At 35.7% G+C, this 27535-nt stretch overlaps 1 protein-coding gene across 2 annotated transcripts in view; it reads left to right on the forward strand.

Annotated features, from left to right (window-relative positions):
- Nucleotides 1-2647: 2647 nt before the first annotated feature.
- LOC120527766 (PACRG-like protein) overlaps nt 2648-27535 on the forward strand; it is a 31497-nt gene continuing 6609 nt past the window's right edge. Inside the window, exons 1-7 of one of the 2 annotated variants that reach the window (XM_039751570.1) lie at nt 2648-2782; nt 5511-5657; nt 6562-6629; nt 7947-8037; nt 12369-12503; nt 12655-12762; nt 27125-27205. In XM_039751570.1, coding sequence (XP_039607504.1) covers nt 5529-5657; nt 6562-6629; nt 7947-8037; nt 12369-12503; nt 12655-12762; nt 27125-27205 — 612 coding nt within the window. In that variant the 5' untranslated portion in view covers nt 2648-2782; nt 5511-5528. Of the gene's footprint in view, nt 2783-2919; nt 3130-5510; nt 5658-6561; nt 6630-7946; nt 8038-12368; nt 12504-12654; nt 12763-27124; nt 27206-27535 lie in introns of those variants that run through there. The other variant, XM_039751569.1, reaches the window with a different exon arrangement.

The following is a 27535-nucleotide window of genomic DNA, read 5'->3' on the forward strand; positions in this document are numbered from 1 at the left end:
AGTGTTGCAGATATGGACCAGCTATGTAAGACAGCAACTTCTACAACTAAGCACTATCCGTTGCTACCATTCTATGGGACACTCACACAACCAAAAAATGATTTATGTAATGTCTATCACTTCTAGTTCTTTGAACGTGAAGTGCCAATTTTTCTTCCTGGAGCTGAAAAGCTTGGTAGATTCTTTATTGATGGTTCTTCTCAAACATATTTTGCAGGCATGTATGTTTTTATCACTTCTGGACAGAATGTTTCCACCAGGTGTCCATTTTAGTGGTATTTTATACAGACGAACCTCAAGAGAATAATGGGATAGAATTTTCAGCTTTAGAAGATCTTGTAACACTTGTATTATTACATACCTATGTGGGTCTACACTGTGTGTTTCCCCAGAAGCAGGAAGGGCTGTCCTTATACATTTCAATACACTCAGTCTGATTTAGTATTTTCATATATATATGTATGTCAACTGGAGACGTTTTTAAAACCAGGCACATAGTAATTATATTTGCATCCTCTTATCCCTAGTTATCAGAGTGGGGTCTGCTCTACGAAAGCAAGTGCCTAAAAGGCAGGATAAAAACCCTATCAATTTCCACATAATAAAGTTGAGTCCTCTTACATGCAATGTTCTGGAACACCCTTTTAGACTAGCGTGCCTTTCTGCTTCCTCAGCCCTCCTTTTGGGGCGGAGTCAATTCTCTTGGCTCATATTTGGCCTTCCTGGGCTGGAAAGACTCTTTAAAACACATTTAGTCGTCCTTTTGAGGGATATAATGATTCATTATTTCCTATTAATTTTCTCTAAAAAGAAGCACAGGCTGTTATGCATTTAATTTACACCTCTCACACCCTGGATGAGTGCAGCACATTTTTTATAAATGTGGCATATATATATATATAAATATTATAATACAAAAATCTTGGGAGATGTGATAAATGCTAACATTACTCAAAGTTATTGTCTGCTTTTTTTTAATTTATTTTTTCACTTTTAATACTATTTAATTTAATATTGTTTTTTTTTTTTTTTTGTATCAGTATACTGCTGCTGGATTATGTGAATTTCCCATTGGGATTAATAAAGTATCTATCTATCTATCTATCTATCTATCTATCTATCTATCTATCTATCTATCTATCTATCTATCTATCTTTTGAAGAGATACACTTTCATGTCCCACGAGACGAGACTTTGTGCCAAGATTAACAAATGGAGCTAAGCCACAATTGATCAGAATGAAGCACAGTATTTTCTATCGCTGACGGAGATGCTGGTTTTCAGAAGGTGATAAAAAGAGAACAGGATGGTGCGTTTGCATAAGTAAATTTAAGTAGCTAGTTTTTTTTATTAGGTAGATTTATTCAGCCTTTGATGTTAATGGCGAGTCAAACTTTTAGCAGCTTATAATGTTGAATGAATCAATTTTAAATCAATGTAACATTGTTGAACACTGCTATTGGTGATATCCTTTAATAGGACGTTCTGGTGCAACCTGTTTGACACCAGCACCACCAATGACTGTATGTAGTATGTTCAACAGTAAACAGCTCAAGTTAACTAATAATATTAGTCCCTGGTAAAAAGAAAAAATACAAGTGACTGTTCTCTGAAGATTTTGAAATCAACTGATTTATATGGCTTAGTTTAAACCTTTAATAAATAATGATGTTTTAAGTTTTAAAAGGGTAAAGATAATTAAGCGAATAGGAAATGTCCGTATTGCAGCTAAAGCAGAAATAATGTGTTTTATCAAACATCCATCAAAGAATTTCGTACACTTGTTTTTTTTTTCTTCAATTTTTTTTCTGAAATAGATTTAGCAGCATGTAGTGCAATTGATTTTAGTAAGATATCCCATTCAGGTGCTTTAGGCTATAGTTACATACCCTGTTGCTAAGATATAGCGGATTGGACAATGAATGACTGACTGACAAATGACATACTGTATTGCAATGTGTGTTTTTATACGGCTTGTCATTTTTATTTTACTTTACCAATGCTGTATTCGCACAGGTGCGGCAACTAGAATGCAGTAGAGCGTTACATACCACCTGCTGGGGGAACACAGCAGTTACAGTCAGTATAGTGTTAAAAAGACTACTTAAATCGGTTTAACGAGTATTATATACCAATTTGCATTTCTGACGGTTTAGCGGCTTTCTTTTCACATATTTTGCTGAAATACTTTAACCTCAGTACCAATACAGTACAAGGTACTCTGGTCATCGGAACCCGCAAGCACTGTAACCACCTCACGTACTGAACGTGCACTTACAGATTATGTTCAGGAAGTGGATATCAAATGGCCCATCAATCCCAACCACTTCAAGATGAGTGAGACAATGACAGGTGTTTGTTGCAATGTGCAGTGGCGTTTGGGTAAGCTTGATGGTGTTTTCATTCGGAGTTTGGTGATGAAGAATATGGAAAGCCTTTTCTTAACTAGGACAGTAATTCATATCCGCCCTACGCCATACCCCATTGAAATCAAACCTTTCCCTTTAATGTTCCATATTGTCAAAAAATAAAAAATAAAGTGGAAGCAATGGTGGATCGACCGATTTCATTATCGCTTGTTTCTCAACCTGTGACATCACCACCAGAATCATGACTGAACGAGGAAGGCTGTCGGTTTGGTCTAATTGGCACTCCGTAGGAGCGGTATCCTAGCAACCAGCAGCTTCCATATCCGTGTTTGCTGCCGAATGCTTATACTTATCACCGAACGATTTATTTATTAAATCGGAAGGTTTAAGCATAAACGGTTTCCAGGTTTTAGGTAGGTTATATTATACCACAGTTGATTCTATTTTGTAGTTATTAAAACGTTTTCCTGCAGTCTGCTGAGCATTGTTAATCGTGCAATCCAACTAAAATATCGCGATTATTCAGTTTTATAAAAGAGTGTCTTTACCCTTTAATCGAGGGGACATTTGTAACTTGTTAAGAGTTTCTCGTGTGCTGGTTTCTGTGCCCTGTATTTTTTTCCTGCTTAGCGTTGATGTCTATGTCCTTTATTAAACCAAAGCAAGCTGGTCGTTTTACGGCTATATTCTGAAACTGAGGATTAACGTTATCGAGCACGACATTTTCACACTTCCCCGGTCTAAAAACTGGTTTGCTATGGTTAGTATCATGTTTTTGTTCGCTGAGTTGCGCCAAGAAAGTGCAGCTTTATGAACTCTAAATTTTAGAACTTCAAGGTCTTCATTTTACGTCACTTTGAACTAAACCTTTTGGTCGCTTGTAAAAAAAGGCAACAAACAAGGCTGAAAGTCATTTGATTCATTATCAACATTGTACTCTGAAGTTAAATGTGCATCACGTCCTGTAGTTTATGCTGCTTTCAGAACCTCTGCAATTATTTATGGAATAATTAAACGACAAACTCGGCTATAAGAGCACAGTACCCTCTTCCATTATAAAAATGAGACTGAACCGAATTATATTTTTACTGTTCTTTGGAATGATCACTGTAAAAGGGATTATATAAACATTATCCTGTAAAATCTATATTTTGTGGCAGAGATTAATTTTATTTACTTTATTTCAAGTCCCATTTTTTAAAACATAATTTACATTTTTTTTGTCCTTTTAATGCTCATGACATTTTGTTCGGATAATGGTATTACACAAATGTGGTTTTCAAGAGTGAGTGTATGCAACTCATAGCTGTTCATTTGATTTAAAATGTGTATTGTCTAAAAATATTAGTGTATAATGCATTATGCATTAATTTCAGAAAAGATATACTGCTGTGCAGCTTCTGTGCAAAAATATATTTAATCAGTGTGTGAGCTCAGTAACCTTAGTAAACAGCCATCCATATGAGGAATCTTCAATCCATTTAATTATTTAAATCAAATTTAGTTTCCTTTTGTATACTTATTCAAATCTGAAAATGAAATTATTAACAAAGCAAAAATCTTAAAAACAAATCCTTTTCTGTTGCTGAGGATTAAGGGCATATCCAGTCTGTATGTGTCATAAATGCACAACACAATGAACTTAATTTATTTCATTGTTATTGCTATTTTAGCTGGTGTCTGCTGGTAATCCTCTTGCTTGATTATCCCTGTTAATTTTACATGCCCATATACTGTACAACCTCAATCTGCACAATTTCTAATTTGATAGACACTGGTGCTATACTGTACATCCTTTGATTATATGACCCAATTGAGAGGTTTCATTTTCTGGTAAGCTACAGAAGAGAGCTTTATTTTAATAACATGACTAATTCCATTAATATAACTGTTTGAAATACAAAGTTAATAAATGTAATGTATTTTTGCAAAGGTTAATGTTTCTGGGTATTAAGCCTGTGTTTCCAACATCTTCCCTCATTCCTGAGTGCAGGTATTTCTAATTTGCTAAAGAATATATCTGAATGTTCTTGAAATTTATGATAGTTGAACAAATCTATTGTATTTTGTTTGATTCAGTGGTTTGGTTAATGCCCAAAAGTAAAAGCTCCAGCGATAGTAGAAAATATTTCTCAAGATACGTTAGAATTTTACATTATTTAACCATTGTATATGTTTGTTGTATCAATTGTCTCACTTACAGGGGATTTTATTTCAGTAAATGATGGGGTGGTCATGATTATAATTTAAGCCAAACTTACGCACTAATTTTCCAAAACCTTACATTCAGTTTTGTCAGAATCTTTACTTTGCAGCATCAGCTAGAGGTCTAATACTAACTCTGACCAGGCTGAATGCCCATTTTAAGATATAATGATGCACACACCCACAGAGACTTGCATTGGGTTAATTTAGGATTCTCAGTCTTTCAAAAATACACATTTTTTAGAGAGGAAACTGTGGTTGTCCTGACAAAACCATTACAGACTAGGTAGCATATTTAAACTTTGTTTAGACAGGACCTGCCCTGGGGGACAAATGTAGTGCTAACTACATTGATATTTAGTACAAAATGTTAACAAAACCTGCTACTTTCCATCTTTGCAATTATGGATAAATTAAATGTGTTCCAATAAGTAAAGAATCGTTGTATAAAACTGCAGTGTCTGTTTGTTCCCTAGTGATTTTATGATGCTTATAAATAAAAAAATAACTTGCAATATAAATAATCTTCTTGGCCGGTCTGCTCTCTATAATTTTACTTCTTATCACTATAAAAATGGATGTTAAAATGTTTTATATTAAGCAATAAGAGGGTGACATGATTGCATATTCATTAGCATTGCCATCTCACAACAAATGTCATCTCTCATTGCTTCTTTTTCCTCTGACTACCTAAAGACACGAATAATAATTGCCTGGCATCCAATCATAGGCTAGTTCATGCTTTGCTGGCCATTGATGCCAGCATAGGCTCTTGCTCCTCACAACCCTCTATTAGAAAATGTAAGGTGAGAAAATGCATGAATGAAGTGGCAACAGTTTCTCAGATAAATCAACACAAAATATTTAGGTTGCTTTGTTATAATTTTTATTGCATTAAAAAAGACTGAATTTTTTTTTTCCACTTGTTTTTCTAAGGATAACTATGAGACATTGATGACCTCTGCCCGGGGGAAGCCTAGAATCACAATGCAGAAAAGCAAAGTAGCTTCACCTGTAACACCATCGGCAAAAAAATCTCAACAGAGGCCGAGTGATAAACTGAACCCAAAAACTGTTGATCCGGTAGGTCTGCACTTTTTATTGAGTGCAAAAATGGCAATTGGCATTCAGTTTACAAAGCAGCTGTTATGCCTCACAACTGGGAGCAGGATTTCTATAATTGCTGTATTTTTACTGCCTCTCACAGCTTGTTTCTCAGTTCAGGTTCTAGCAGGGCCACTCTGGAGTTTACATTTTCTCCTGATATTAATGTGCTTTTCTATGTAGATTTGATTTTTTTTTCATTCCACAAATGTGCCCTCAATTAACTCTAAACTGGCCTAGTGTACATTTTTTCCATTATTGAATCCACTTAATCCAGTTCCTTTACGCAGAGGCCAGATACCATCCACTGTAATTGTAGAAAGCAAGAACCAATTCTGGATGGAATATCAAGCCTTCACACATGGGCCTCTTGTTCTTATGTGGTCAATTAAAAGATGACCATTAATGTAATATGCACGTGGTCTTGGGTGCATGACAAGAGTACCAGGGGTGAGGTAAAAACCCACAGAGGAATGTTTAAACTTCTGAGTGATTGGACTATGTGTTCACCATGTCCCAGAAAGGGCTGATAATCATCTTGTACCCTGTTTTTCTCCAGCTTTCTGCACCCTGGAACTAGAGAAAAAAGCATATGTATAGATGGATCAGTTTTTATAAAAATTAAGAGTTCGCTTTGAAAAGTGTAAATTTACAAAACTTCATCATTACAGTAGACTTTGGATTTGTTTACTCATTTTAATGTTATTAGTAAAAGTATACTTATGATATATACTAACATGACTGAACATTTTAGAATATGCAGTTAGTAATTACTCTTTTATCAGAAAAATTATGATAGAAAACTAAAATATGTCAGTTACTTAATAATGAACAGTAATTTCAGTATTTGTGGTAATAGTGTTCTAATTGTATCCTCTTGTAGTTTAGTGGACCACGGAAGTGTCAGTCGACATTCGCTGCAGTATATTCTAAAGGAGGAATACCTTGCAGGTACCTGATTTGTTTATGTGATGCATTTCCTAATGTTTAGCACAATAGTTGAAAATTAATTTTATTTATTGGCTCTCTTAAAAAAAACCTTCATCATATAAACTCTTGAATATGTTTGTGTCTCAATGTAAGTGAAACCATGAAACAAGATAAAGCCTATATGGAATAACTCTAAAATAACTTTATTCTTTAAATAATCTCATAGAAACAATCATACTGCTTGTATGGAGTTTTCATGCTCTCTCTTTGTCTCTGTGTGTGTTTGTCAAAAATCCCATCCTTCATTTTGTTCACACATGTTGCTAGGATGTTGCCACCTGAGAAGATCACTTGCTAAAGTGCTCTGGTGTGATATATATTCTTATGAGACTGTGCTAATGAGATGTTATGTATATGCATGTTTTCTCACCAGCTGATTAAACATTTTTTGTATGTTGCTTTTTAAATTTTCCTCTAAGTGTACTTAAAATAATATGATAAAATATGTGCATAAATGCATGTGTTTGTTAGCATGTATTTTATTAAATGAGTAAAAAATTTAAAAAACTTGACAGAAAAACAAAATTAATAATAAAAATATAATAATAATGGTAACTAATTTTATTCATCATGCATCTTTTCCAAAATCTAGTTGCACAATAAGGAATTTTTATATTTTAGCCCTTATCACCAAGGAATAAAAGTAAATGAAAAATAGCACAATTTTTCCATTAGAAAAGATAAAGCTGCAACAGATAGGACAATTCATCTACACAGTTCTCAATTTTTGGAATCTAAAGTGTAGCACTGAACATAAATTCTGTGAAGTGCATTAATGAAAAAAACAAGCACCATCAAAAACATTCATCAGATGGAAACTTGTTGCCTTGGTTAATTCTAACAATCTGTTTTATGACATGAAGACGAACAGCGAGGTTACATGATTTTTAAAGTAAAATTTAAAATTGACTCAGGATATTACACAAGAGCACTGGTCTATAGCAACTAGTGGGCATCTTGGAGAGGAAACACCATGGGGCTGAATAGTGCAGTATTAATAACACTAAGCACTATAATGGCATATCAGTAAAGGTGCTTGAGTATGCAAAGAAGCAATTTCGACCCTGACGTGTTCTTAACATGACAGTCTACAGTTTGGGAACTTTTGTAAGTCATCGTACATTTAACACTGCACACTAGCATTTGGCTTTCATCTGTCCTTTAAAAAGTCCAACATGTAGTAACTCATCTTTAGAAATGGTGAGACAAGTTCTTCACTATATCCTTTCTTCTATTTAAAATGCTCTTTTAGTAAATTTGTTATTTTCTCCCTTCTAGGTTAGTTCATGGTTCAGTAAAGCACAGGCTGCAGTGGGAAAGGCCTCCAGAATCTATTCCTTTTGATCCTCTGTTGGTTACGCTAGCTGAGGTACTGTGGAAGACTTTTAATAACGTTGATGGTATAAGAAGTTAGTTGTTTCCTTTCTAACTGTCATTAATTGTATGTGAGAGAGCATCTTTTAATATATACTTACTGAGCAAATTATTAACACTATAATACTGGGTAGGGTCTCCTTTTGCAGCCTCATTTTTTCATGGTACAGATTTCACAAGATATTGGAATCATTCCTCTGAGGTTCTGGTCCATGTTGACATAATTGCATCTGCAGACATGGCAGCTGTACATTCATGCTGCTCTTTCTCCCTTTCTGCCACATCCCACGGGTGTCCTACTGAATTCAGATTTGGTGACTGGGAAGGCCAATGAAAATAATGGAACTCATTGTCATGTTCATGAAACCAGTTTGTGACAGCTTTTATTTTTTGACATAGTGGATTATCATACTGGAAATGGCCATTTGAAAATTGTAGCCATGAAGGAATACATGTGCTCAGTAATAATGCTCAAACAGATACCGGCATTCAAGCGATGATTGACTGGTATTATCAGGCCCAAAGTGTGCCAAGAATACATTCCTCCTAACATTACATCACCAGGACCTGCTTGGACTGTTGACATAAGGCGGGTTGGGTGCAGGAATGCATGCTTTTGGTGCCAAATTGTGTCACTACCATCTGTGTGCCTCAGTAGAAATCAAAATTTATCAGAGAGGCTAAATTTTTCCAGTCTTCAACTGTCCTGTTTTTAGTAATCCTCTGCTGACTGCAGCCTCATAGTTCTGTTCTTGGCTGACTGGAGTGAAACCTGACTTGGTCTTCTTCTGTTGTAGACCATCTGCCTTGAGGCTCAACATGTGTTGTGCATTCTGAAATGCTGTTCTGCTTACCCCAGTTTTGTAGAATCGTTATCAGAGTTCCCATAGCCTTTCTGCCTGCTCAAACCAGTCTGGCCATTCTCTCATCAACAAGGTGTCACCATCCACAGATGTGACTCTCGCTGGATGTTTTTTTTTACACTGTGTTGAGTAAACTGTAGAGACTATAAGTCCTTTATCTGCAAAATTGTACAGTATCCATTGTGCTGCTGCCATATGATTGGCTGATTAGGTAATTGTAAGGATGAGCAGGTAAACAGGTATTCTTAACAAATTATTCAGTGAGTGCATTAATCAGTTTTGGAAACAACGATTTTGATTTTGTGCTGCAATTAAAGGAAAGAAAATAGGAAAATATAAATTACTCTGACAATAGTCTGTGATCATGAATTGTCTTTGGCAAGTGTTATCACATAATTTGGGCATACAGTTTGGGTGAGTTACACTTTTATTCTTAGAACACAAGTGAAAATATCCTGTATAGTAAATCTGCCATTCTTAAAGGCTAGACATCCCTGGACTCCTTACAAACAAGTCCCTTGACCTGAGTACAATGGTTGTGAAATCTAAACTCGATTGACTTTAGTGACAGCTTTATTCTTTGGAAGTGGCACAATACACTACTTAAAATATTTTTATCAATGATAATAATATCATCATACTGGCATTAGTTATGTTATCCTAAAAACTGAAAATTAGCATTACCAGATAGATGGAGTAAATGTCCATTATATTATTCATTCATTGTTTCCATTACTTGTAACTTATGTAAACAATACTTACTTGTGTGACATTTTCCATAACATGTGTTAATAATAGTTCTACCACATATGTGGTCATGATAACAATCAGCAGCTCAATTAACACAAAAAAAATGCAAGCATTTCCTGATACCCAAAAACCTGTGTGATGAGTTGGTAATGGGGAAGAATTCTTCTTCTTTTTCTTTCGGCTGCTCCCGTCAGGGGTTGCCACAGCGGCTCATCTTCCATATTTTCCTGTCCCCTGCATCTTGTTCTGTTACACCCATCTCCTTCGTCTTCTTCGGCCAACAGTAGCCCAATTTCTGCCAGCACCCTATTAACTAACAGTACTGGTGGTGTTCGTTGTTAACCCGTGGTTCGACCGATCCGGTATGGAAATTTTTATTGTCTGCATATTGATTTGGCAAAATTTTACACTGGATGCCCATCCTGACGTAACCCTCCCCATTTATCCGGGCTTGGGACCGGCACAAAGAAACACACTGGTTTGTGCATCCCCTGTGGCTGGGATGGTAATATGATTTTAAAAAACTGCCAGCATTTGCAGTGTGGATGCAAATCAGAATGCATGGAAAAGGCACCAGTGCTCAGTTTTGCGCCTGGTAGGTGGACATAATATCTCGGGAGGACAATGGGGCTGTGTGGTTTGCTTTGGCAGGAGTGAAGTATGACCTGGAAGTAAGACCCAGGAGTGAAAACGTAAGAGTCATAACAGAGCCTTATCCTCATAAGTTTCTTAAGTATTTATGAATGCTGGCAGGGCACCATGCTAAATAATGATTCAAAGATTGTACAGGCAAAATCAAACTAAGTTAGTAAATGTTCGCATAGCATAACACCTAGGTGTATGTTAAGTGACTTGGTTAATTGATTTGAAAGCTGAACCTTTTAAACATTTTTTTAGTTTAGTTAATTGAAGGAATCAATTATCACATTTGTGTTTATTAAATATTTTGTAACAATATGTGTTCAACAATAATAGTAATAACCCCAAGTATTATCCAGTGTTCACTCCTGTCTTTTGTTTGTTTTATCAAGAAATACACTATTTTTTACAGTATATTTTTGGTAGTTTTATTTTGGGTGTAGAGAATGCTACTACAACACCCTCCTGTTGCACTTGGTATAAAGAAAAATAAAGATTATCTAGCATCTATTTGTAGAAATGAATTGAAGCACAGTGTCCCTAACTACATGTGCTGCAATTCTACTTTGGATAGCAAGATTCCAAATGCATTTTATCTATTTGATATTTTTCATAGTAACTGTCCAAGCATGAACGCCTTTTGAATTAAAACATAGCAGATACTGTAGATGATTGACTTTAGTAGATTGTTTGGGAATATAAAAAGTAAGACATAAAATCCCCATGCATTGAGCTTGTGTCCCATCCTGGGCCAGCTCTTACCTTAAGCCATCTTGGGCTTCAATGAGCAGAATACTTGGATAACTACTTCCCTCATCTAATTTCACCTGAGTGTCATTTTGACCCCAGAGTGGGAAAAAATAATCTTTTTGGTTTGATTCACAACAGGACACTGAAGGTCAGGTTTTTTTGCTTTCATTTTTTATAGAACTTTTCAAGAAACATTTGTATTAGTGCTAAAAAACATTTTCAAGACAATTTTAAAATTGCCGTATTCATATTTTATTTCATTATAATGTTCCTTGACCAACAAAAACTTAATAGGTGAAGTTAGAAATGTTTGTTTAATACATACATGTGTTTCCATTAATGTGTCCAGCAAAGTAATAGAGGAAGTGTGAAGCCCAAATTGCTGTACATAGGACTGTTTCATTAAGACAATGTAAAGTACACTGCCGTGAGGACTAACAGTGCCTTTCCTAGAGATCCAGCTCAAAGCACAGGTTACCCGGTGGAGGAATGCCATCACCCTTCCTGTAAGAGGAATTACAAAAAGGTGTTACTGTATGCAGAGTAGCATCTTCTTTCTTAAGCCACATGAAGAATAAAATGCCATATAGAGTAAACAGGTATGATGAGTAAAATGGCAGACTATAGTATTAAAACTATGGTATTAATAAATGGTATGGTGATACATTGGTTAGAACTGGCACTGTAGATTTAGATCTTTAAATGTTCTCTGTATGAAGTTTGCATATTCTGCGTGTCTATGTGGCTTTTACTCTCATCGATTTACAGTTTACAGTTATTTGGTGATTTTAAGTTAAATCACTTTAAGTTGAATCATATTTTAAAATATGAGTAATTGGCATCTCATCATGGACTGGTTCTTGTCTTGTGAAAAATAATCCCAGGATAGACTCGAGCTCCCTCCCTCTGAGCTAGACTAAAGATGTCTGATAATATTACATTGATGTTACAATAACAACTGGAATAGCTATCCTTGTATTGCATGGCCCTTAAAAATGTATACTTTTTAATGAGTCTATACTTGAAATGCTTGGACATTTATTATTAAGTACATACATATATGTGGAAAAATATTTGTTCCAATAGTGCTGTGTAAGATTAAACCAAACAATCTCCAGATTACAGTAGCATAAGATGAGAATGCTGCAATATATCAGTTAAGATGAATAATTTAAAAAAATCATTTAGGTGAGGTTAGGATACTACATCCTTTTGGAAAAGCTTATTTAGAACCAATTTCAGTCTGCTGGGTTTTCTAGTAAATTTGTAACACTGAAAACTTTTGACAGTAATTAACTAATTATTTTTAATTTCCTTAATTTAGGGGTTCAGAGAAACAAAGCACCCATATACATTTGTATCTGTGGAAGGTTTTAGAGAAATCCTTAGTGTTGATGGGGCCGCTGAGAAAGCTACTCCACTGTTGCCCAAGTTGGTGCCTGCACTGAAAACGGCTCTAGTAAGGCTTTTTTGTTTGTTTGCTTTTTGTTTTAACTAACATTTGTTCATATTAATTATTTTCATACAGCTTTTCAAGGCTTAAATTAAAAGAAAATACTAAATACTTAATTCTAATTTTAGTAATTTTTTTTTTTTTTTTTTGGTTTAAGGCCCATCCTAATCCTGAGGTTTTTCAAAGGGGCTTAAATGGCTTGGTTCAGTTAAGTGAAGCTGTTGGACCAAACCTCAATGATCACCTTAAACATTTTCTCAGCTGTGTAAGTATTTAAATGTTGTTATTCCCTTTTCTTTTTCTTGATCCCTAATAGGTGACCATGAGAATTTCAGGTAAAGAGACTTTGTTTAAAGCCTCTTCAAATTTCTAAATACTTTTATTTAAGGCTTATATGGCTGTTCTCGTGGGTTGCCACCAGATGGCTCTGCTGAGCTGAAAAAAAAAAAAATTCTTAGCCATGTTATCTGATAAGATACAAATATAGCGTTCATTTTTCAGATTTCTTTGATTTACACTGATAAGCGAGAATATTCTATGATATTCTAACTGGTAATCTTCATCAGCTTTTGAAAAGATGAATATAATTTTATTGTTTTATTTCATATTTTACAAAAATATAAAATAGCTATCACAGGGATGATTTCATGCAAGCATATTGGTTGTTCTCAGTATTATATTATGGTATTTGGTTTTTGGTATATCAGGTACAATATTTTCCTGAAAATAATTAGACAGTTAAACAACTTTGTTTTGTATATACTCATTTGTTTAATGTAGACATTAAAAAGTTAAAGTGTTGAAATGGTATAAAAAGTTAAAAGTTGCCATTACACAATTGCTAGCATTCTTTTCAGTTTGAACTAGATTCTCATTGTAGTGAAATTAGACTGCAGTAAATTGCCAATAACCACATGATATGAAATCAGTGAATGATGACTTTAATAGATAAAAAACTATCACTTTATTAATGGATGAAGGCAAAGGCAGATGCCACTGTTGAAAGACAAACATAAAAAAGCATGACTGATCTTGGCCCAAACCTATCTTTATTAGCCATAAGCCTTCTGGGAAAATGTTGTGTTTCATGCTGAAACTAAGCAGAGCTCTACAAATGCAGACCATCAAATTGTTTACAGGCTACTAAAAGGAAAGTACACTTCACACAGTTAAAAATGGTGGAACTTCTGTCATTTTGAGAGACTGCTTTGCTTCATCTTGTGCTGGAGATGTTAAAGGCATTATGGGTATTAGGAATCCAGTCAATTGACAACTAGGTATAGGTTGTAGATCATGGGTCCACCAGCAGGACAGTTACCCTTATTACATACAGCATAAAAGAATGGTTAAAAAGGAGAAAAATGGACTTGCATTAAACTGGCCAGTAATGTGTCATGATCTCCGTCTGACTGAAAACATTTGGAAAGATCTGAACTCTGCTATTAGTAAAAGAAATCTCGCAAACTTTCAAGAGCTAGAGCGAATTAAAGTTTTTATCTATACTAATAAAAGGCAAAGCACTCACTCACTCACTCACTGACTCACTCACTCACTCACTGACTCATCACTAATTCTCCAACTTCCCGTGTGGGTGGAAGGCTGAAATTTGGCAGGTTCATTCCTTACAGCTTCCTTACAAAAGTTGGGCAGGTTTTATATCGAAATTCTACGCGTAATGGTCATAACTGGAAGCAGTTTTTCTCCATTTACTGTAATGGAGATGAGCTTCAACGCCGTGGGGGCGGAGTTTCGTGTGACATCATCACGCCTCCCACGTAATCACGCAGTACATAGAAAACCAGGAAGACCTCAAAAAAGCGCTGAAGAAAACATGCATTATATAATTGAGAAGGCAGCGAAACAATAAGAAGCGAGCGAGTGACATATACAACCATATTGATGAGTTCTGCTACTTGAAACAAAGCACGATGTAAACCTACACTTTAAATTAAGTTCATAGACAGGCTGCGCTGGCGTTTGTAATTTAGTGCCTGCCCATATAAGGCCGTCCGTCAGCGGCAATCCAATAGCAAACTGCCACGGGTAAATATTCACGGGTGAAGGACTGTGCTTATGGAGAGGAAGATGAGATGGTCAGGGTGGTGTTTGACACAAACTCAGCGAAACTGCGAGAGAAAGTTTTAAGTGCCAGGACTAAGGTAACATTAAATACAGCTATGGACATAGCACGAGATGGCACCAGCACAGCTGGGAACCTTCGATGCATGTACACCGAGTGGCTCACGTGAACTGACGCAGTGCACAGATAAAAGCAACAGTTCCAAAGAGCTGAACAAAACCGAATTACACAATTGAAAAGGCAGCAAAAATATGAAGCGTCTGATAAGCATATTCATAAATCCAGCTACTGCGGAAACAAAGCACACGGTGGAAAAAGTCAATGTCCCGCTAAAGGAAGACAGTGTAAAAACAACCCGTGCATGCAGTGTGTCAGGTCTCAGATAAAGAAGAAGAGCTGTTTATTGATGCAGTAAGAAACGAATCGATGAATGAAACCTGTCATCTTTACAACGATTGACAAACACGGAATGTAACTTGAACACAACACATCCTACAAATACGAACCTGATTGAAAGAAATAATGATAATCAAATCCTTGATGACAGCAACACTCAGTAACACTCACAAAACAAATACTGTATATTGACAGTCATGTTACGTTATTTTTAAAATGTTCCCTTTTCTTTTTCTACCTTTTTAACACACTACTTCTCCGCTGCGCTGGTATATATATATGTATATATATATATCCCGATCTACATACTCGAATAATGGATACTTTATTAGCCATCAATGATTGTTTTGGTAAAGCCATACTCAGTGTATTCATTAGATGAACGGTAAAAAAAGTAAGGGCGAGGGAAGGATGACTCATTGAGGCATGCAGGCTGTAGTCTTGCGTCAACTCTATCTGAATTGCGATCACATTTGAAAAATATATCTTTTCAAGTTCTATTTAGTCCATATGTGTCAAACTCAAGGGCCGCGGGCCACATCCGGCCCGGCGTGTAATTATAGATCATTTTATATACTGTATTGTTATTAAAGCCCGGGTATATGAAGCGCTGGTAACACAATAAACTACAGATCCCATAATGCAGCGCTTCAGCTGCCTTGCCAAACACTTACCGCTTACTAGAGTTATTGCGCACTGAGTTTGCACGGCGCTTTGGTGACTTTGAAGAACAAAAAAAGTCCGTCTACATGCGGCTCGAACCTTGTGCATGTTTGGTAGCACATATCTGTGTGAGAAGCTCTTCTCAGTGATAAAGACTAACAAAACAGCACACAGGAGTCGCCTCACTGATGAGCACCTGCAATCCATCCTGAGAATCTCCACAACACAGAACCTCACACCAAACAGAAACGAACTTGTGGCTAAAAAAAGATGTCAGGCGTCCAGCTCTAAAATGACATATGAGCAAAGACAACTGAATGATTTGATTTGTTATTGCACGTAAGAGCGGGAGTCAACCGTTTTAACAAACAGCGTATTGCACTGATACTGAAATAGCTGTGTGTGTATATATGTAGATATGTATGTATATGTATATATATATGTTTATATATGTGTGTGTGTATGTATGTGTATATATGTATATATGTGTATATGTATAGATATGTATATATATATGTTTATGTGTGTGTGTGTAAATATATATATATATATATATATATATATATATATATGACAACAACACTCATCACTCACAACAGTGACAAAACAATTACATTGACAATCAGGTTACATTATTTTCAAAATGTTTCCTTTTCTTTTCATTGCTTCTTTAACACACTACTTCTCCGCTGCGAAGCGCGGGTATTTTGCTAGTCATCTATACCTGTGATCAGTACCATGCTGTTGTCAATGGCATATTCCCTCAGAACAGTAGACAAAGATACTACAATATATATGTAGTATCTCACAAACACAAGTTCCAGTATAAAATAAAAGGTTTATTTAACAAATGAAAAAGTGAGAACTTTTCTTAGACTTTTTTCTTAGGAATTAGAAGCACTAGTACGCCTTTTTCACAAGAAATAAGATTTGTTTTACCCGGTTTAGTTGGTGGACTTTTTTATTGTATAACTTTGGGCATCTTATTAAAATAGTTTGATGATCAAAAGTTGACACATTTCCTATTATTTATGAAGACCTTGTACATTACATACCAAAAATGCAAGGGTGCCAATATTATTGACCACAACAATTAAAAAAAAAAAGCAGATGCATTTTTTAAAATTAAAATTTTTGTAATATCTAAAAGAGGGACTCATTGTTTACTTGAAAAAGTTTTTTAAACAATAGTGATAATAAAGCCACGAAACAGAAATCCAAATCCTAAATAATATGAGTCTATACATGTTACATGGATAACTGTAAACTCTTTGAAGGAAGAGACATTGCTCTTGGAGATTGTCTTATTTAAAACTAGGGGCTCCGCCCCCTGCTTGCTTCGCTCACCCACCCCCGGGTTTGGTTTACCGGATATACAATTTAAAGAGATTGTTATTTTCATGGGAATTGTTGCATATGCATTATTTTCACTTTTACTTTAAAAATTGTGTAAAAACAATACTTGTCCTTTATTTCTGGCCCTGAGTGTGGTTAAATCTCTTTCTCGCAGGACATATAACACTGCGCATGTTGTGAAGGGGGGTTGCTGAACTCACGCTAAGGAATTGTAGTCGGATCATCTGCTGGTGGATTTTCTGCTTGTTGCTCTTTGTGTCGATCATTTCAAAGCCTGTACAGCAGCTGTCCTTTTGCCACTTTGCATCTCTGCCTCTCACATTGTGAATGGAGGGAGGGAGAGGGGGAGGGGGGGCTGAACACATGCTAAGGAGAAGTGGTCGGATCATCTGTTGGCTTCCTGCTGCTGGCAAGCTGTGTGTTCTGCTTGCCACTTGTCATTGTTTTAAGAGCTGGGAGCACATGATGTCTGTCTGCCAAAATAATTCCAACAACTGCTTGGTTAGATGTCCGTGAACTTGTTTTAAATGTTGTCTCACTGTCTTGTCTCGCATGATGTTAAAGTGTCTGTTGCGGGACGCCAAATTGCAATCTCTTGGCACCAAGTCTCATGTTTAAGGTCCCCGCGAGACGCTCCGTGGCCAATCTCTTTCAACTCCCGGGTCTTTAAAGTGTCTTCTGAGAAGATCACGTCTCATCTCCCTGGTCCCTCTTCCACCAAGATTTCCAAGATTTTTTTTTATAATAGATCTTTAGTTTTAATCTTCATTATGCACTTAAACCAGGGTTTTTTGGTCCTGGTCTTCGAGGACCCTTAGCAGCTGCAAGTTTTATATTCAAACAGTTTTCTTAATTTAATGAAAATGCCTGCTGTTAATTCAGTTACTCATTTATAGGGGTAACCCCGTCCACTTTTCTGTCTGTAATCTGAGAAATTACCAGTGAGACATTTGCTTCACTTGGAAAGTCAGAAATGTGCATATTGCTATTATGGCTTTGAAGGCACATTAGTCAGGTTCTTTTTTGATATGTAAATAGTTTAAAGCTCTATATTATTGAAAATTCTCAACCTGAAAGTAGTTAATAATGAGTTGCTAAATTGATAAGGAAGTTAAGTTACACAGACATTTTTTTCTTTTTAACCTGTAAATATTTGTTTTAATGTAATATCAACAAGTAAATTTTTAAAAAAGTCCAAGTATCAAGGACTGCTGATCCTGTTCAGTTCACAACTATCATATTCATTTTTACATAATGCATCTATTAATAGGAACTTTTGACACAGCAGGAGTACAATAAATAGTCATTTTTGGTAAGCAGAAGAACTAGTAAATTGGTGGAATGGAAAGTCTGCAGGCATTTTGGATGTCAAGGACATAGGCTACTCACTCACCACAAGTGTATTCCCCTTGATGCATGCTTCATTTATCTGTATTTCAAGTTTTTTATGTGCTGTAGCACCATTCAATGGAATATACAAAGACTCTGAACTATGGCATACAACATAAGGACATTTAAAAATATGTTGAAAACTTGCTCATAATGTTCCATGTATTTTTGTAATCAACATTCCTGTTCACATTTGCTTTTAGTTTTTGTGGCATGTCTACATGGTGTATCTGTCAGCAGAAGTACTGATTTCTGTAGTAACACCAAACTATTTCTGCATTAATTTATTTGCAAAAGTCGAAGTTACAAATGATACAGCAGAATTTCTTGTACATAAATATTGTAGATGTATATGTGCTGCCATAAGAAGATCATTCAGCAAAGAATTCCAGGGAACTTCCACTTACAGTTTCCTCATACAGTCCATGTAGTATCTTTATGCAGGAAAAACTGATATTATTTTCTCTATACATTAAAGAAATGGTTTCTTGTTCAATCAGTGCAATGCAATTTTATTCTAGTACTATTTGTCCAGCAGGTACAATAAATACAGGGACTCTAGTAAGGCCAGAATATTTCCTCAAAGCTATTGATACAGAAGCAAGCAATTGGATATTGCTTTATATTGGAAGGACAAATGTTTCAGTTGCTCTCCAGCATAATGGGTCTTTCAGGTCACTATCAAGATGCACAAGTGCAGTAATGACACTGGCACCAGAACTTCTTTGCAAAACTCCCATACACATCCAGTCTGAAGTTAATTTACAGAACTAGAGAGTAAAGTTTTGCTGGAAGAAACAATTGGTAGTTAGAAACCAAAGATTATGAGAGAGAATAAGATGAAAAAGTTGGCCAGTTTGAGTTGGTAGAGCAGGTGAATTTTTTTTGGCCTAATAAAAGGATTTCAATAATTCCAATAACATTTTGTCAATGCAGCGATAATAGATGTTTTTTATAATTGTATTTACTACCTTTTTGTTATGTTCCACATTGAAAAGAGAATGATGGTGCTCAGTGTTGAAAAGCTGATGTTTAATTTGCATCTATTTATTTTTAATGTCCTTAAATTTTAATAATTTTATTATTATTACACTTAAAGACCCTTTTTACTTTAGCATAAAAGATTAATTACCTTTATCCTTTTTTCATCCCTCTTATGCTACAGTTATAAAATAAGTCAAAATCACGCAGGCTCTAGACAACAATTTTCTCCCTGATTACAGGTGTTGGTCATAAAATTAGAATATCATGACAAAGTTAATTTATTTCAGTAATTCCATTCAAAAAGTGAAATGTGTATATTAGATTCATTCATTACACACAGACTGATTTATATCAAATGTTTATTTCTTTTAATTTTGATGATTATAACTGACAACTAATGAAAGTCCCAAATTCAGTATCTCAGAAAATTAGAATACCAATTAAGACCAATGCAAAAAAAGGATTTTTAGAAATGTTGGCCAACTGAAAGGTATGAACATGAAAAGTATGAGCATGTACAGCACTCAATATTTAGTCGGGGCGCCTTTAGCCTGGATTACTGCAGCAGTGTGGCGTGGCATGGAGTCAGTCAGTCTGTGGCACTGCTCAGGTGTTACGAGAGCCCATGTTGCTCTGATAGTGGCCTTCAGCTCTTCTGAATTGTTGGGTCTGGCATATTGCATCTTCCTCTTCACAATACCCCATGTTAAGGTCAGGCGTGTTTGCTGGCCAATCAAGAACTGGGATACCATGGTCCTTAAACCAGGTAATGGTAGCTTTGGCACTGTGTGCAGGTGCCAGGCCCTGTTGGAAAATGAAATCTGCATCTCCATAAAGTTCGTCAGCGGCAGGAAGCATGAAGTGCTCTAAAACTTCCTGGTAGACGGCTGCATTGACCTTGGACCTCAGAAAACACAATGGACCAACACCAGCAGATGACATGGCACCCCAAACCATCACTGACTGTGGAAACTTTACACTGGACCTCAAGCAACATGGATTCTGTGCCTCTCCTCTCTTCCTCCAGACTCTGGGACCTTGATTTTCAAAGGAAATGCAAAATTTACTTTCATCAGAGAACATAACTCGGCAGCAGTCCAGTCCTTTTTGTCTTTAGCCCAGGCAAGACGCTTCTGACGCTGTCTCTTGTTCTAGAGTGGCTTGACACAAGGAATGCGACAGCTGAAACCCATGTCTTGCATACGTCTGTGCATGGTGGTTCTTGAAGCACTGACTCCAGCTGCAGTCCACTCTTTGTGAATCTCCCCACAGTTTTGAATGGGTTTTGTTTCACAATCCTCTCCAGGGTGCAGTTATCCCTATTGCTTGTACACTTTTTTTCTACCACATCTTGTCCTTCCCTTCGCCTCTCTATTAATTTCTTGGACACAGAGCTCTGTGAACAGCCAGCCTCTTTAGCAATGACCTTTTGTGTCTTGCCCTCCTTGTGCAATGTGTCAATGGTCGTCTTTTGGACAACTGTCAAGGCAGCAGTCTTCCCCATGATTGTGTAGCCTACAGAACTACACTGAGAGACCATTTGCAGGTGTTTTGAGTTAATTAGCTGATTAGAGTGTGACACCAGCTGTCTTCAATATTGAACCTTTTCACAATATTCTAATTTTCTGAGATACTGAATTTGGGACTTTCATTAGTTGTGAGTTATAATCATCAAAATTAAAAGAAATAAACATTTGAAATACATCCGTATGTGTGTAATGAATGAATCTAATGTACAAGTTTCACTTTTTGAATGGAATTACTGAAATAAATCAACTTTTTCATGATATTCTAATTTTATGACCAGCACCTGTATTTGTGGTACTGTATTCCAGTGAAATCTGCATAAGCTCCTTTACAAGGGCTGCTGTTTATGCAAACCCCACCTCCTTAAACACAGAAGAAAACAAATATATCTCCTTGAAATTAATAATTCCAGTGTTATCTGAATAAAAATCGGTTCTTTTCAAATAAATTATACTTTTATAAACATTGCTGTAAAATATGGCTGGCATATATGTATACATATTTTTGTGTGATTTAAATGAAAACATGTTACTGATACATATAAGATGAGAAGTCAATCTGATTTGGTACATGAATTTTTTTTTCATTTTGGGCAAATCAAGTTATTACAGGTGCCATATTAAACAATTGTTGATAATCAAGTGACATGATACTGTCCATTAAAATATACTATTATAGATTATTTTTGTTACATCATCTTCATGGTAAACCCATGATATTGGTAGCGATGTGTATGAAATTGCTGATTTTCTCTCTTCCCTTTTGTATAATAACATCATTAATTTATCTCTAATGCAAGTAAAGTAGCCTTTAATTACCAGAGTTGGCAGTAAAGCTGGTTTACATTCTTAGACAATGTTTACTAAAATGTCTAGTCCCATTTTAACTCCCAATAAAAGGTATAAGTAAAACCACTAGAAAGGTCTGGCTTAGTGCTGTTTAGTAATAGTGTAAAGAAATTTTGCTTGAATGGGTCTCCCTAGTTTTGAGTATACAGTGATCCCTGGCTATATCGCGCTTCGACTTTCGCGGCCTCACTCCATCGTGGGTTTTAAATGTAAGCATATCTAAATATATATCACGGATTTTTCGCTGGTTCGCAGATTTCTGCGGACAATGGGTCTTTCAATTTATGTTACATGCTTCCTTAGTTTGTTTGCCCAGTTTATTTCATATAAGGGACGCTATTGGCGGATGGCTGAGAAGCTACCCAATCTGAGCAAGTATTACATATTAAATAAAACTCCTCAATGATATACGATATGCTTCCCGCATGCTGCTTCGCACACTTAAAAGCTCTAACAGCCCGTATTGATTTTTCATTGTTTGCTTTTCTCTGTCTTTCACTCTCTCTGAGAAATACAGGCAGATACTTATCCATCATGCAATACCATCAGGGAGGCGATTGGCCCCATTATCTGCTCCTGACGGAGGGGGTGTGAGCAGAGGGGCTGTTTGCTTAGAAGATACGGACGCGCCTGTAAAAAAATGCTGAAAGGCTACCTTCACATTGATCCCTTAATTGAACCGCTTTATCGCAGTTCTTGCATACTTAAAAGTGCAACAGCCCTATTGATTTTTGATTGTTTACTTTACTCTCTCTCTCTCTGACATTCTCCGCTCCTGACGCGCACCTTGAAGAGGAAGATATGTTTGCATTCTTTTAATTGTGAGAAAGAACTGTCATCTCTGTCTTGTCAAGGAGCACAGTTTAAACTTTTGACTAAAGGATGTTATTTCATGTCTAGAGGGCTCTAATAATGTTAAAAAACATATTTAGAAGGTCGTAAACAGGTTTTCAATGCTCTAACTGCGAAAATATTAGATTTATAAATAAAGAATTCTACTTCTTGGAAATTCATTTATCTGTCTGGAGCGGATCAACCGCTTTAAACGAGGGTTTACTGTATAACTGTGCGGAGAATATTTATAAACAGTGTGGGAGAGTTTCTAAGAGCTTAAAATATATAAAAATAACCATACAAACATATGGTTTCTACTTCGCGGATTTTCACCTATCACAGAGGGTTCTGGAACGCAACCCCCGCAATCGAGGAGGGATTACTGCATGCATATTTTTGGGACACAGTGATAGAAATTGTTGAAATATACACTTACAAGCAATAATATGCATCTTGTCAATTAAAGTGTTATAATATTAATTCGTTTTCCATTACTCATACACAGAAATACAGAGCAGCATGTCTATATGTAAGGAAAATGTGTGTTCTGTACACCTTAAACAACCTAATTGTTGTACTTGTCTTTATGGTGAGTGTTAGGGTTTCGATGGCAAAAAGTTGCTGAAAAGTACATACTTCTCTTGTATCTCTTCATGTAGTAAAAGGTCTTGATTGTAAAGTTTGTACAAATTACTTCTTTTGAATTTCAATACGGTAATCTCTTCTAAGCTTGAATCATAGGATCGAATCTGAACTCACATGGTGGGATGAATGGGTAGTGCTATTCAGTGCTGTTTTGATTTGGGAAAATGGTTCAAGGGGTTCTTTAGAGTAAGTGTGCAAAAATCAGAGAGAAGAGGTCTGATACTTCAATAAAATTTACTTATTCAATTATAACATTTAAATACATATAATGCAGTATAATGCAGTAGCGATAGATTATAGAAACAAATATATGCTTACAGTAATATATTTAAAGAAACAAACTTATGCTTACAGTAATAAGAACAAACTTATGCTTACAGTAATAAAAACAAACTTATGCTTACAGTATTATCAAAAGACACAAACTTATGCTTACAGTATATCAAAAGAAACAAAGCTATCATCCTAGACCAGTAGACTGAGAGAGCCCGCATGTCAGTCTCGTCAGAGGATCAACTCGTGCCTGGTCCCAAATACCAAACAGGTGTGCACATTCCCCACGGTTGAGCTTCCAAAGAAACTGAGGGCGGAACCTTCCCTTATATACTAATTAGGTGTCCTTGCCCAAAAGCGGCCTACGTGGAAGCAGTGTATGCAGAAGTGATCAGTTTCCACACACACCCCTTCCCACGAGACACGGTATTGTTTTTCTTCTACTTGGCCCTGACTGAAGCAGTGCCTAGCACTAGAAGACACAGTAATATGCTTACATGTGAAAAAAGCCTCTCGAAGTGAAAACAACTCCTTACATAGCCTTGGCTGTATCTTTAGAACATTCCCGGCTGTTTTTCCCAAAACATTAGTCTTTGCAGCTGGCTTTGCGCTGGAGCGACCAACGCCCATCTGCTCTCCTGATTCCCTTCCTCTCTTTATTTTCCTTCCATTACAAGTGCTATAAAAAGCCTTGATTGCATCTAGAGACTGCAATACATGTAGCTGCTTTGACATAGTTGTAGTGTAAATTACATTAAGTTGATGGTGTCTGCCATTAATGAACAAACTTTTGTCCTATATTGGTGAAAGTGTTCATAAGCAAAATAGGCTTGAACTCAAACCCCAGATCCCCCAGACCATATTGCAGCCTTAAACTTTTTTTTATATGATGTCATTTCTTGTGGCTTGGTGGTAATGTTAAGAAGTGACAAGTACCTTGTTAATTTAAATTTGAAAATGTTGTCATTTCTACTAAAACTGATGTAAATACCCTAAAATTAAGTCTGGAATGTGCACTTTAATCTTGTCTGAATTGTTTGATTTGCAGTTCTGAACTCTGGAGCAAAGGGGTAAATCAATGAAAAATGTGTGTCTTTGTCCCAAACATTATGAAGGGCACTGTGTATAATGTCTCATTCACTCACCCACCAGCAAAAATATTATTTCTCATTTTACTAAAAAGCTAAAATTTGTCAGGATGGTACCCCAGGGACAGTAGGTATCCACTAAGAAAGGATATTTCGATATATCAGTATGTGCAGGTAAAAAACACCCATGAAAGAGAAACTAAATACCATTAAATTGAAAAAATTGCTGATTAGATTGAAATTTGGTTATTTAGAAAAAAAATTAGCTGACTCGTTTTTTATTTGTTGATGTTTGTTATTTATGATGCTTTAGTGAGTGGGACATTCTAGTACACTGCGTCTTTCATTTTGCTAAAGCACCTACACAATCTCATGGAGAAATGGGGAGATCCAATTTATGCAAATAACAATTTCATCGTCTCACTAGATTACGGCATTTATCTTAGAGCAGTGTTTCTAAAAACTTTTGCCTTGGGATCCAGCTTTACCCTTTACGTTTTTTGATGACCCTCAGACAGCATTCGTGAATCGAGTGTAATTAGAAATGAGGATAGTGTTGTCAATCATATCTGCAGACCAGAGGTGTGTCGCATGTGACAAAGCTGAGATAAACTGATTACGCATCCTTTTTTTTTTTTAATTGGTATACATAGCTTTGCGTTTTTGAAAAAGCCAACACTGTTGTTCACATGCATGCCGTCATTATACTTGCAATACCAATCCACAATCAGAGTTAAGTGCTTTTTAAAAGTTAACAAAATCAAAGAGGAAATAGAAAAAAAAAAACAATGCATATTAACTGATGGAGCCAAGCCACAATTAATGAAGTGCAATTTTTTTTTTCCTTTTGCTGATGGAGATGCTGTGTTACAGAAAGTGATCAGAATAGAACAGGACGGTGCTTTTGAATGAGTAAAAGTAATTGATGATTTTTTCCAAATGTATTGTATACTGAGGCAGCACTAATTTTAGGCTTTGATACTGATGCCGAGTCAAGATTTTTACAGGTTTTTAGAATTGAATGAATCCACTTTAAATCACCCTTGTAATATTACCAAACACCACTTTAATAAGGAGTTCAGTTGCAGTTTCTTTAACACCTATACCAACAAGGACTCAATGTTGCATGTTCAACAGTAAACAGCTCAAGTGAACTAATAATATCAGCTCCAGGTTAAAAAATAAATAAATAAATCAAAATGTTGTATTCAGAGAAGTATTTGGTTACATAATCAGTAGCACTATAACTGAGGTCTACTGATGTCAAAAATTTCCCCAGGCAAAGCCAGGTAACACAACTGCTTAATAATCCAATTGTTGTGATGCAAGTACTACTGTAAGTCATTTCATATTAAGACTACTTCAACAAGCAGGGTGTGATATTTACAGTTGCCACCAGAAGATGAGTGTATAGCAATTGCAGGCATTTTTGGAGGACCTGTGATTAGTATTAGATAGTAATTAGAATTTTATTTATTATATCTCTACTGGTATTCTCTTTCATTCCAAATTGTGCTTGATACGTATAAATGGAAATTAAGCAAAATGTCCAATTTTATGTATCTTGTTCTTGTCACTTTATTAATTTAAATTTACATTTTTAATTTAATTTGAGGCCTTTCTTAACACTGTTCAAATTACTTTCTTCTCACATTATAAAAAGCTGACATCCATGTTTTGCTTCATATTCATTTTGTTTGTCTCTGTCTCTATCAGCTCAATTTCCGCTCTTCTGGGCTAGCCATATGAATACTTTATGAGTAGTAATTTGCTATGATTGCCTTCCTGTCATCCTGCATGTTGAGAGTTTAATTATTTGTGTAGTCATTTAACAGGCTTTTCCATCTTTTATCAGAATGTGACTATAAACTAATCCTCCATGTCTTTTTTTTTTGACTACAAGGCACAAATGCAGACCCCTGGGATTTTTCTAATGCCATTAGTTGTGATTAATATGTATGGTAATATGCTTAAATGCTGTACATGCACCTCTGTAACTTTAGCAGCAAGGCACAATATACTAAAACTGAAAAGAGTCAGTAGTACCAACAGCCAAACATAGTCAGCAAGTGTTTGTTGTAATTTTTTAGTATCTGAAATTAATTCAAACCTTTATAAATTATTACATTTCATACCTAATGCAATCCAATGAAATTAATAATTGTTTGCATTTATATAGCACTTTTCTCACTACTCAAGGCGCTCAGCAATCGCAGGTTAAGGGCCTTGCTCAAGGGCCCAACAGAGCAGAGTCCCTTTTGGCATTTGCGGGATTCGCACTAGCAACCTTCCGATTGCAAGTGCAGATCACTAGCCTTAGAGCCACCACTCTGTCTATAAATTCCAGGTTCTGCACTTCTCTTGGATATCTAACATTAAATCGTTTATATTCCGTATGAAATATAGTAAATATAGATTGTGTTTGCATTGTAATTTATTGGCCTAACTGTTTTGAGTCTCTGCTTTGAAATATTATAAATTCTTGAAATATTCCATTCTTATTTTATGAAGTGCTGTTTGTTTGTTTTTTTTTTCTTTCTGTAGCTTTCAAAAAGATTAATGGATAAAAAATACAAAGAACAAGTAACAATTACCTTGCAGAAACTGGAACAATATGGTGGAAAGGTATGTATAATATATGATGTGAATAACAGTGTATGAACAAAACATTTTTTTATAAAAGGGATATTTTTCCTGCCATTTTTCTACATTCTATTGATAATGTGGTCCAGTGTTGCCAATCTTGGTTATGTTATACTTACAATTCTGCATTTTTAAAATCTTTGCTTGTTTTTGAGCTTTCCTATGATATAAGTAGGTCTATCAAATTCCTTTTAATTCTTGGCACTAGAAAGTTTTGTTGAAAGCTATTGCTCTTAAAAGTCAGTCATTTTGCTGGAAGACTATGATATATGTGTGTTTATTTTCAGTCCTAATTAGTTACAATTACCTTTA

This window comes from Polypterus senegalus, chromosome 4, assembly GCF_016835505.1.
Source record: "Polypterus senegalus isolate Bchr_013 chromosome 4, ASM1683550v1, whole genome shotgun sequence".
In the NCBI taxonomy this organism is placed as follows: Eukaryota; Metazoa; Chordata; class Cladistia; order Polypteriformes; family Polypteridae; genus Polypterus; species Polypterus senegalus.